We start from the raw sequence: 13087 nt of genomic DNA, 5'->3' as shown, positions 1-13087 counted from the left end.
ACCCAGCTCTGTGCCCACCCAGGATTCATTCAGATGATTTATAAGAAATTGCATACCCATCTCACTTTTGCAAACCAAGAAATCACTTTCAAAAGAGAGTGGAATAAAAGTAAAACATTCATCCATCTCATTCTCTGGGAAATTACCAACTCAAAATATTATTCTTCAGCTTTCGGTATTCTTTCCTATAAAGGAATCTTAGGCCGATGTATATTTATGTTTTAAGTGGAATTCCTCTGCTTGTCCAAAAAAAAAGAAACAAAGAAAAAGGGGGAGGCAATGTCTGAGAAACGGCAATAAGCAATAATAAGGGATAATAAAATAAATAGTAAAAATGGGAAATAATTTCCTCAGAAGATAAAAAGAGAAGATTTATTTAACTACAAGATCTACAGATAGACATTACAGTCTTCCCTGGGTATCTGCATGGGACTGATTCCAGGACCCCTGCAGATACCAAAATCCACAGATCCTCAAGTCCCTTACACAAAATGGCATAGTATTTGCATATAACTTATGCATATCTTCCTGTGTACTTTATTTTTTTATGTATCCAATTTTATCTTTTTAATTTAATCTTTATCTTATATTGAGGTATACTTGATTTACAATGTTGTGTTAGTTTCAGGTGTACAGCAATGTGATTTAGTTATATATATAAATATATCCACTCTTTTTTAGAGTCTTTTCCCATATAGGCCATTACAGAGTATTGAGTAGAGTTCCCCGTGCTATGCAGTTGGTCCTTGTTGACTATCTAACATATATATATATATATATATATATATATACATACATACATATAGTAGTGTCTCTCTATATATAGTAGTGTCTATATGTTAATCCCGAACTCCTAATTTATCCCTTTCTCCCATCTTTCCCCTTTGGTAACCATAAGTTTGTTTTCAAAGTCTGTGAGTCTATTTCTGTTTTGTGAATAAGTTCATTTGTATCATCTTTTTAGATTCCACATATGAGTGATATCTTATTATCTTTGTCTTTCTCCATCTGACTTACTTCACTTAGTATGATAATCTCCAGGTCCATCCATGTTGCTGCAGATGGCATTATTTCATTCTTTTTTATGGCTGAGTAATATTCCATTGTATATGTGTACCACAGCTTCTTTATCCATTCCTCTGTTGATGGACATTTAGGTTGCTTCCATGTTTTGGCTATTGTAAATAGTGCTGCAGTGAACACTGCAGTGCATATATCTTTTGAATTATGGTTTTCTCTGGGTAGCTGCTCAGGAGTAGAATTGCTGAGTCATATGATAGTTCTATTTTTAGTTTTTTAAGGAACCTCCATACTGTTCTCCATAGTGCCTGTACCAATTTACGTTTCCACCAACAGAGTAGGAGGGTTTCTTTTTCTCTACACCCTTTCCAGCATTTATTGTTTATAGATTTTTTGATGATGGTCATTCTGACCAGTGTGAGGTGATACCCCATTGTAGTTTTGATTTGCATTTCTCTAATAATTCGTGATGTTGAGCATCTTTTCATGTGCCTCTTGGCCATCTGTATGTCTTCTCTGGAGAAATGTCTATTTAGATATTCTGCCCATTTTTTGATTAGGTTATCTCTTTTTCGATATTGAGTTGCATGAGCTGTTTGTATATTTTGGAGATTAATCCCTTGTTGGTCACATAGTTTGTAAATATTTTCTCCCATTCTGTAGGTTGTCTTTTCATTTTGTTTATGGTTTCCTTTGCTGTGTAAAAGCTTTTAAGTTCAATTAGGTCCCATTTGTTTATTTTTGTATTTATTTCTATTACTCTAGGAGACAGATCCAAAAAGATATTGCTGCAATTTATGCCAAAGAGTGTCCTGCCTATGTTTTCCTCTAAGAGTTTTATAGTATCTAGTCTTACATTTAGGTTTTTAATCCACTTTAAATCATTTCTATATTCCTTATAATACCTAATACAGTATAAATGCAATGCAAATAGTTGTAAATACAATGTAAATCTATGTAAATAGTTGCTGGCATGTAGCAAATTCAATTTTTGCTTTTTGGAACTTTCTGGAATTTTTTCAAATATTTTAGATTTGCAGTGTGTTGTATCCACAATGCAGAACTCGTGGTCACAGAGGGCCAACCGTAGATGGAAACACTACTGTGGGTTGTGCATAGGGATCTCACCTCTAACCTTCTATTCTCTAGTAAATTTCCTCAGCTCTACCAGGCTTGGTTGCTCATGAGGAGTTTCCTTAGATATTTCAAAACTCATTGGAATTTACCTCTTATTCCAGACATGGCTAGTAATAAAAATGCTTTCTTTGAGAGGTTTTTATGTCCTAATTACAGTATAGAGAAAGTAGTATTCTCAGCTCTGACATCAATACATGCCTTGAGGGGGAGGGGCACAGAGTGAGGGTTGGTGATGATGTAAGGCCGAGCATTATGCAATCAGAAAATTTTAAGAAACAGTTAACTCATTATTAAACTCTTCTTCTCAAATAGTTATAGCTGCAGTTTGATAGAATGTAAGCTGAAGATTTTGGAAATTTAAAAGCATATAAGATTCTATGCCTTGTGAAATCTGTATGTCATCACCTACCTAATCCTATTGTTCACAGATCAGTAGTCACTTCTTTGAGAATTCCAATCCAGCTTACATTGCTCCAACGACATTTTGAAAGTTCAAAGTTAGAACATCAACATTGTGCATTCAAGAATATTGTAAGGGGGAAATAATTACCCATTTGCTACATATTTGTTAGTTGTCTGTTTTGTACTATGAGTTGGAGAGATGAGAAATAGATTCAGTCATAAAGGGCTTCAATTTAACAGAGGAAAAAACTCACATATATGAAAATATTAGTGGACAAATAATATGTATCATTATACTTCATTTAATTAAAAAGTATAATGTAATGTAAGCTAATATAATAAAGTGCTAACTTTTTGTTGCAGCTATAAACAGAAAAGTGGTTTGGATTTACTGATATAAGCTGTCATTGATCAGGGTCTCATGTACCAGGGAATAATGCCTACATACACACACACATATATGATAGGTGTGTTTCCAAACTTCTGTGATACTAAAAATCACCTGGGGAATTGATTTCATAATAGGCCTTCTCTAGACCTAATGAAATGAACTCTCCAGAGCAGGAGCTTGAGAATCTGTCTTTTTAACAAATGACTCAATTGTTTCAGTTCAGGCAGGTTTAGAAAACACTGCCGTCCTCACAACAATCCCATGAAAATATTCTTCTTCTTTTATAGTTGAGAAACTAAGGTTAGAGAGATTAATTAACTCCTCAAAGGACTCCCAAGTTAGAATACAACAATCTGACTTCCAAAACTTTTGGTCTTTTCACTGCACTAAGCTTTCTTTGTTCTCTGAGAAAATGATCAGGTTGGATGTGTAAACATGGAATTAAAATACTTATTATAGGGAAATTCATTTCTACTGCTGCTTAAAAACAACATTACAGTCTGCTTTAAAGTGCTAAGGAAAAGAATATTGAGCCCTTGAAATAAGAAAGTCTTTGTCAAAGATAGATAGAAAATTAAGATTTATGGGAATGTTGAAGCTTTTTGTGTTCCAGGGAAAAGTTGTGCACACATTTGAACAAGAAATGAGATAACCTATAGCTTCGAAGGGCTAAAGAAAAGGACGAGTACGTGTGGAGAAAAAGACTCCAGACTAAAGAAAGTAAAGTTGTTCTGACGTAAAACATAGGTTGCCACAACTTTGTTTTATAACTTTCTAACCAAATGGCAGGACTCTGTGGTATACAAATGCAAGAAAGATGACAGGTGATGCAGGAATGGTGTCGGCAGAAAGATGTACAGAAAAACCCAGTCTCTAGCCAGGAAGAAAGCTAAAATATGAGTTGATGTCCTTAACCCCAGGGGAAACCAGAGCCCAGCTGTAAAGTAGCCTAAAACCTTTAGAAAGTTGGTGACAGCCCAGGGGCTACTCTACCTAGGGAGTCTTTTAATGGATTTCAGGAAATCCATTGAAATAGCATCTTGAAATAACATCTACAGTTTTGTCTGAATGTATGTATTCTGAGAAAGTCTACTGCTTTCATGGGTTTCTCATTAAAGTCTATAGCACAGAAAGAGGTCAAGTGAATAGAAAGACCATATTTTGAATTAACTCAAACAGAATGTAAAGAAGGGAAAAAAAAATAATAGATGGTCTTGAAGCCCTCGCAAACCATATAAGCATCAGGGAAGTCTAGGGGATTCAGGTCAGGGGTGTACTTAAGAACTGGCTGTCCACTGGGAGGAAGCCCTGATTTATAGTACTTGTTGATTGCTGTGATGTAAATACTCCCATGTGGCCAGTTTCCAGCTGCCAATGAGATGGAACCTAACTTTCAAAATTCCTGAAAAGTTAACAATCAGCTTTCACAACACTGCAGGAGCCGTATCCAGTAGCCCTCTGACTCAAGGTGAGTTCATTCTTCTCAAGTCTGGAGAAAACTAAAACTCGGTCAAGTTGTTAATGAAAATAGTCGAGCCTAATTTTATACACATTTTATGTTAGCATTTTATAAATATTTCTTTAAACAGAAGTTTTTAAAAAGCTTTTTTGAAATGTTTAACCAAGTTTAAAAGATAAGAATCAGTGAATAAAGCCAAAGTTTTCTCTAATTGTTTTGATGAGATTAATTTCAGTAGGAAAATTAATTGAATAAAAAAGGATGCTATAATTACCAGGAAGAAACTGGGTCCCTTCTTGTCTTGGTCCACTTGGGCTGCTATTTCAAAACAACACTGACGGGTGGGTAGCTTATAAACAGCAAATGTTTTTTGCTCACAGTCTGGAGGCTGGACGTCCAAGATCAGGGTGCCAGCAAGGCCAGGTTCAAGTGAGGCCCTCTTCTAAGGTTGCAAACTTCTCATTGTGTCCTCACAAGGTGAAAGGGCTAGAGAGCTCTCTGGGCCTCTTTTATAAGGGTGTTAATCCCATTCATGAGGACTCCATACTCATGATCTAATCACCTCCCAATCCCCACCCTAACACCAAATACCATCGAAGTTGGGGGGTTAGGATTTCAATGTATGAATTTTGAGAGGACACAAACATTCAGACCATAGCACTTCTAGAGCAGTAGTTCTCAAATTATGGATTCTGGACAAGCAGCATCAACATTACCTGAAAACTTGTTAGAAATGAAATTCTCAGGCCCCCCACACCAGATCGCTGAATCAGAAACTCTGAGAGTGGGACCCAGCAACCTGTGTTTTAACAGGTCCTCCACCAATTTGATGTACTATTAGATTTGTTTCAATTTGCTTTAAATTTGGGGATTATGTTTTTCTTTTTCTTTGTTCTTTTAATTTATAAGATATTTACTTGATTCGAAAACAAGGGACACTCAGAGATATCTAGCCATTTGTGGCTCCTCTGTTCCAGTATTTTAGTATAAGCAGGTATGTGTGCATATTGGTATAACCCCTCATTTTTTACACAAAAGGTAGCATACATTGTTCTGTACCTGTTTTTTTCACCAAATACTTTGCCCTGGAGATAACATCACATCAGCATATAGAGAACCCCCTTCATTCATTCCTTTCTACAGCTGCTTAAGTGCCACATTATGTAGATAGACTACAGTTTGTTAGTCTTCTATTAATAGATATTTGACTTTTTCCAGGGTTTCATTCTAACAGATGATGCCATAATGAATAGACTTGTGCATATACCATTTTGTATTTTTAGCAGTGTACCTGTGGAAATGTCAATATTCTTAGAAGAAGGATAGCTGGGTCAAAAGTTAAATACATATGTAATTTTGGTATTTTGATTGCTGAACACCCCTAAAAATGTTGTACCATTTTGAATTTCTAAAGACAGTATATGAGAGTGCTTATTTCCCCACAGCCTTACCAAGACATATATTGGTATATCTCCATTTTTTCCCATCTGACAGGTGAGTAATGGTTCTTCAATGTGGTGTGATTTACAGTTCTCTTATTGTAAGAGGTTAAGGGTCAAGTTTACATTCACATTTTCGTTTTCTATGAACTGTCTCTTCTTATCTCTAGCTCATTTTTTCTGTTTTTCTGTTTTTTGAGGGGTGGCCAAAAAATTTAATGTAATTTAATTTACCAAACTTTTTCCTATTGCTTATACATATTAAGTAGGAATATTTTTCCTACTCCCAGGTTGTAGAGAAATTCATCTATATTTTCTTATAGTTATTATTTGTACCCAGAATTTTAAACATGTTTCTGAAGAGATTCTTATGTCCACTGAAGTACCAGTTTACAAATGCAAGTTTTATAAACTGATGTCAAACATTGCAGTTATTTACATGAGAAATGTTTAATAATCTGTCATTTCGTGCTTTTTTAAATTCTTCTAAATGATGTCAACCTGAAGTCTTCTTGCCTGCACGATAAAATGTTCCATTAGTAAAACAGAAAAGATTATTTCTGGAGTAATGTGTATTCTTTGTGAAGAAACATATTTAATTATTGAAAACTTTACCTTTCTAAGAGAAGACAACATAAACCATTACGATGCAGCCCACAATCCAGCCAATCAAGAGAAGAATAGGGACCAGAAGGTGTGAAAATGTAGTCGTTGCTGGAAAAAATAAGAGGAAGCAGATCAGGTAGGTCATGTTGGTATTAAATCTTCTGAATCAAAAGGATAAGAGGAAGTCTGATATAATATCAAGGGAAAAATACACTCTCTAATCACATCCATACAAGATTATTATTTTCTTTTCTACAAAGGGACTTGTGACTCAGCTGGGTATTTGGAATAGAAGACCTGTGTTCAAACCATAGGCCTTCCTTTTACAGTTATGTGACCTTGGACAATCCTGAGCTTGAACTTCCCTATTTGTAAGATACAGAGAATGAAACTTGTGATATACACCTCCTGGAGTTGTTGTGAGGATCAAATGGCATCACGTGTTTACAAAGGCTTTGTAAACTCTAATTACTGTGTGGGTGTGGGTGTAGTATATACAGAACAGATTCATGCATTTGTTCAATAACACAAAGACCAGCTGTTTACATAGAAACACTGGAAAGTGACTGAGGTAATTCTTACTAAACTAGTCATAACATAGGGAAAGGTGTTGAAAATCATTCTTAGACTTGATAGCTGCCTTTATCATAGGAAAAGGAAAGCATTATACCTTATGTAATCATTGAGAAAAGATATTCTATTTTTTTAACTGGCTCAATACGGCAACCTACACTGATCCAACACACGCGTAAAAGACAAAAGTATAATAATTCCTCTTGTGTCTCCTATTTGTACCCTTACCTGTAAAACAGCAACTTATAAAAGTATCTTTTTTTAATATTCACCCCATCTCAATCTTGTTACAACCAACACACCACACAAAATGATTCAAAACAGCACAGAAACACATAGTATAGAATTAATGTCCCTGTGTTAAAGCCTCAGATATGTTCCTAATTGAAAAACACAGATTTTATGCCATTAGCTAACAAAGAAAATGCATATTCTTAGCAATTGCATTCCTATTACAATTTCCATCACTCTAAAAGTGAAGTTTTTTAAGTGCTATTAAAATCATCAGGAAATGAGACACTTCTAAAATTAGAAGACACTCATAACAGCAAATATTCTGAAATTAAAATGGATTTTTATAGTTTAAATCTATTTTTCCAAAAGTTTTGGAGTCTCTCAACTCTCACAAGTTCAGCAGCTTTCCTTGCTTGTCCATCTCACTGTGACCTTGAACAAAGCGTTAACCTCTAAATGAAAAAAACCCTTTCTTTCTCGTTACCTGCCATGTGGTATTGCTTTAAGGATAAAGGAAACTTTATGATATGTTCTTTACTCTCATTTGGATGAAAGCCTTTTTATGAATTAAGGTAGCATTACAGTGGAAGTACGTAGTAATTTCTTGAACTCCTATATTGATTTAGTATTTTTCCCAATTTCAAAGAACTTATAAATGCTCAATTAAAATATTGGAATTAACTTTTAAGTATTTTATACAAGCATATTTTAATACAGTTCTGAAATTTACACATAATAAAGCACTAAAAGTGTATCTCATTACTTATTATTCTTTGTAAAACAATACAATTGACTGTGCATTTAAATACTCAAAGTATACCTGCATTTGTGTTCTGTTAACAGTAGTGTTTTAAGTTTTATTATAATCTGTAGCATTGGTTTGAAATAGGAATATTTAGGAACACAACATACTCTGCATACGTCACACTAGTAACACAAATAAGCACAAAACCTCTTTTTAAATATGAACAGTAATTCCAAAATTCTTCTCTCCGGGTTTAAAACCTGGTGCCACCACGCTCTTATATGTGACCTCAAGCAAGTTACTAAACTTTGCTGTGCCTCAGTTTCCTTATCTATAAAACGGGAATGATGATAACACTTCATATCTCATGAGATTGTTGTCAGGATTAAAAGCATCAATTCCCATAGGCATTTGAAAACTTACTTGGACACTATATATAGATATATATATTCAGCCCATTTTATCATTTATTGCAGTCAATCATTTTTCTTAAAAATAAAAAACATTTAAAAAACAGAAAAAAAGAAATTCAGATGTGAAGCATACTAAGCCTATTTTATTTATTTTTGTTTCAGAGTCAGAAAACACACTCAGAAAGTTAGAGGGATTTCCCCCAAACTCACATGGCCATTTAGTAGCAGATCTGACACAATTCAAATGTCCTTAATGCTAGCCCAGCACACCACAACGCCTCAAATCCAGTACAACACTGGAGAATAACTGGCCTCTAACTCATCTTTCAAAACAAGCATGAACAAATTAAGCTCTTTTGTTTATCTGATCCTTTCGAAATTATTCACGTAACGTATAGACATGGTCCATAAATTGCGTATCTAATGCATTTTTTTCAGCCACACTAACATATACGGTTAATGATCCTTTAGCAGAGATACCACACTCTTCAGAATAGCTAAGGAACAGAAAATATTGTGAAACAGAAAATAAATCAGGGAGCCTGGAGCCTTTTTTGCCAAGAGAGTTGGATGTCTTAAATCTTACCTTTTTCAGCCATTCTTCCTGTTGTGGGGTGGGCTGGTCAGGGCCACGCTTACCTCTTTGTTATTGTTATCCAGCATCTCTTTGAACTTTAAATAGACATCTGAAGAGTGTGACAGCTGCCTGACTCCTGGCTGCCAATTGTCTGGGTGATGTAAGACAGTGGAAAGCAGAACTCCTCTGTCGCTTTCTTTATCCTGTTACTGTGGAGGAAACAAGGGGCTACATGACCTAAACAATTAAGTTGAATTATCCTAACACAGTGATAGGCAGATTTTTTTTTAACTCACCCAGTGCCTCAGACAACATGAAGGAAATGTTGGGAAGGGGGTGTACAGAGGAAAGATGGCATTGCGATTAGAGAAGTCCTATTAAAGAGGAAGGGTGGTATATTGGAAAGAAAGGACTTTGGAGTTGGAGAGACCTGGCTTCAAATTCCAATTCTGCTATTTCTGTAATAGAGGCCAGTTGCTTAACTGAGCATCAGCTTCTTTGATTTTAAAATAAAGATAGTAATAGCTACCCAAGGAAGAAGTGTCATAAAGATGAAATGAAAAACTTATATCAAATAGAGACAGTTCTTTATTATATTACAGAATACAAAAGATAAAATAGTGCCCCTTCCTATGAACCATTCTAAAAACAGAAAATTGTAGTATAAATGTCCTAGAAACTAAAACAATAAAACGCTGTGGTATTGCCTAGACTTTTCAGAGAGCAGTCATAGCTTGTTGTTTTTATTAGCAATGTATAAAAATAGGACATTCCATTTTTCAAAGTCCAACCTGGCTTATGTAACATGACCTAGATTATGCTCTAGATTCTCATTGGAATAACTTTTGGGTCTGGATGGAAAGCTTTTGCAAAATGACCTTGTAACAGACTTTGAAAAAATCTAACACAAGACTGAGTGTCCTCCTCTGAAAACAAGATTTACCTGATCAGATCTACCTCCACACAGTTCCAAGAGTAATGTTTCCTGCAGATGACCACATGTCTCATCACTGGTCAAAACCCACCAATGGGGCTTCCCTGGTGGCGCAGTGGTTGAGAGTCCGCCTGCCGATGCAGCAGGGGACACGGGTTCGTGCCCCGGTCCGGGAAGATCCCACACGCCGCAGAGCGGCTGGGCCCGTGAGCCATGGCCGCTGAGCCTGCGCGTCCGGAGCCTGTGCTCCGCAACAGGAGAGGCCACAACAGTGAGAGGCCCGCGTACAGCAAAAAAAAAAAAAACAAAAAAAACAAACCACCAATAGTTCTCCATCTCCTAGAGAATAAAAATCAGAACTCCTTGTCAAGATACCTAAAAAGCCCCACCTCTTTACTTTCCCATTTGCAATGATGCTTCGACCACACTGAACTTGCTATTATATGAATGCAGAATGCTACAACCCACACAGGCAAGAATAACATATGAATTTCTACCTCAAGTCATATACCTATAGATTAGAGTGTGCAGCCAAAAATCTGGTAAATTTGTTGCTTGTTTAATGTCATTTAAGCCAAGGTATCATCTCTCTCTCCCTCTCTCCAATTTAATGTTGAAAAAATGCCTGTCTATACCAGATAAGAAAAGAGATTATGTAAAAAAATCCCTGATAAAGTCAGGAGGTTTTTCCAATATTAAATAATTACATATTGAACAAAAGTCAATCGAGGGCAATTTCACTTAAATGCTGAAATTTTTAACTAAATAGGCTCAAATGAACACCCTTTCTTAAAGCCAAAAAAAAAGAAAAAAGGTACTTTAAAAAAACAGTAAGGTACACTCCAAAGAACAAAGATACATATACTCGGGTAAAATAATCTGCCTGAAGTGGATAAAGATAGAATGTATGAAAATATTTCTACATTAAAAATATTTATTTCCATGTCAGTTGTCTTAAACTTTTTTTTGATATGAACTATTAACATTACTGCTACAAATTTGGATTCTGAGGAGGGATTACTTTATAACTCATTTATTTTTCTTTTCTCTAGAAAGAGACAGGAAAAAAAAAATTACTTCAATGAAAATGAATTGCCCCGATCTCAGAGAAAGTTTCAATCTAGAATCTCATTTCCTTGGTATTCCTTCAGTTAAAAAAAAAAGTTTTATAGTATTTATTTAGGAAAAAAATGTTTTATTCATTATTGGACTAGTTTTGCTTTGAACTCATAAACCCGATATTTTACCATTTTCTAATCTTCCTCTTAGGGCATACCATTTAGGTACGTAAGTACATTGTCTAATTTGCATTTTCTTGAAGATTTAGCTCTCAAATCCTTTATTATCAAGGTGACATTAGATTGTTCTAGGGTATTTAAGCTAAAAAATTCAAATACTTGGCTCCTTATTCAAGATAAATCAGAATTTATTCACTTTTCGAACATTTTTAACTATCAGTGTCGAATTATAGTAGAAAGATCTACACATGGTAGATTAAATGGACAAATTCCTATAAAGATATAAACTACCAAAACTGATTCAAAAAGGAATAGAATATTTGAATAGACTTATAAAAAATAGAGATTGAAGTCATAATCAAAAAATTGTCCCACAAGGAAAAGCCCTGGAACAGATGGCTTCACTGGTGAATCCTACCAAACATGTAGAGTTAACACTAACACTTAAAAACTCTTCCAAACGTAGAAGAAGAGGGAAGACTTCCCAACTCATCCTATGATGTCACTGTTACCCTAAAACCAAAGCCAAAGATATCATAAGAAAGCTGCAGACCAATCTCGCTAATGAAGATAGGTGCAAAAATTCTCAACAGTAAACTAACCAACCACATCCATCAACATCATATAAAAGCATTATACACCACAACCAATGGGATTAATCCCAGGAATGTATAGTCCGTACAACATTCCAATTCCAGTTAATGTTACACACCATATTAATAGAATAAGAAACAAAAACCACATGATCATCTCAGTAGATGCAGAAAAAACATTTGACAAAATCCAACACCATTTCAAGATAAAAACAATAAGTTAGGAATAAGTGGGAACTTCCTCAACCTCACAAAGGGAATATACAAAAAACCCACCGCTGGCAACACATCTAATGGAGAAAGACTAGGTGCTTCCTCCACAACATGATGAATAAGACAAGGATGGTTGCTCTCATACTTTGAGTCAATATTGTACTGGAGGGTGGAGCCAGGAGAATTAGGCAGGAAAATGAAGTAAAAGGCATCCAAATTGGAAAAGAAGAAATTAAACTATCACTGTTTGCAGATGACATGATCTTATAATAGAGAAAATCCTAAAGAATCCACACACACAATCTTTTTAAAAAAATAAATAAATTTATTTATTTATTTTTGGCCGTGTTGGGTCTTCGTTGCTGCATGTGGGCTTTCTCTAGTTGCGGCGAGCGGGGGCTACTCTTCATTGCGGTGTGCGGGCCTCTCATTGCGGTGGCTTCTCTTGCTGCGAGCACGGGCTCTAGGGGCACAGGCTTCAGTAGCTGTGGCTCGCGGGCTCTAGAGCGCAGGCTCAGTAGTTGTGGCGCACAGGCTTAGTTGCTCCTCGGCATGTGGGATATTCCCGGACTAGGGCTTGAACCCGTGTCCCCTGCATTGGCAGGTGGATTCTTAACCACTGTGCCACCAGGGAAGTCCAGGGAAGTCCCCTCCACACACAATCTTTGAGAGCTAATAATCAAATTCAGCAAGGTTACAAGATACAAGATCAACACACAGTTGTATTTCTACTTGCTAGCAATGAACAGTTTGAAAATTAAGAAAAAAATGACAATTACAATAACATCAAAAAAATAAAATACTTAGAATTAAATTTAACCAAAGATATACAAGACTTGTAAATGAAGACTGACCAAACATTGCTGAGGGAAATTAAAAATCTAAATAAAGACATTCCATTTTCACAGATTGAAATGCTTAATATTGTTAAAGATGGCAATACTACCCCAAGCAATCTACAGATTCAGTATATTCCTATCAAAATACCAATGGCCTTTTTTTTTTTTTCAGAAATGGAAAACCTAACCTTAACATTCATATCGGGGACTTCCCTGGTGGTGCAGTGGTTAAGAATACGCCTGCCAATGCAGGGGACACGGTTTGAGCCCTGGT

General features: G+C 35.6%; 1 protein-coding gene across 2 annotated transcripts; it reads right to left on the bottom strand.

The window, feature by feature from the left end:
* Positions 1-6279: 6279 nt before the first annotated feature.
* STRIT1 (small transmembrane regulator of ion transport 1) lies at positions 6280-9399 on the bottom strand. Of its 2 annotated transcripts, none has more exons than XM_067737449.1 (3): positions 9006-9163; positions 6464-6562; positions 6280-6364 (listed from the first exon to the last, which is right to left on the bottom strand). In XM_067737449.1, exons 1-2 carry the CDS (start codon positions 9016-9018, stop codon positions 6468-6470), a joined length of 108 nt encoding a protein of 35 aa, XP_067593550.1. In that variant the 5' UTR covers positions 9019-9163; the 3' UTR covers positions 6280-6364; positions 6464-6467. The 2 variants fall into 2 exon arrangements, with proteins under 2 accessions (XP_067593550.1, XP_067593551.1); XM_067737450.1 differs by lacking the exon at positions 6280-6364 and adding an exon at positions 9293-9399 and having other exon boundaries at positions 6459-6562; positions 9006-9205.
* Positions 9400-13087: the final 3688 nt, after the last annotated feature.

Source organism: Pseudorca crassidens, chromosome 5 (assembly GCF_039906515.1).
Source record: "Pseudorca crassidens isolate mPseCra1 chromosome 5, mPseCra1.hap1, whole genome shotgun sequence".
Lineage (NCBI taxonomy): Eukaryota > Metazoa > Chordata > Mammalia > Artiodactyla > Delphinidae > Pseudorca > Pseudorca crassidens.
The sequence above is the reverse complement of the archived record's forward strand: the minus strand, read 5'-3'. Positions and strand labels throughout refer to the sequence as shown.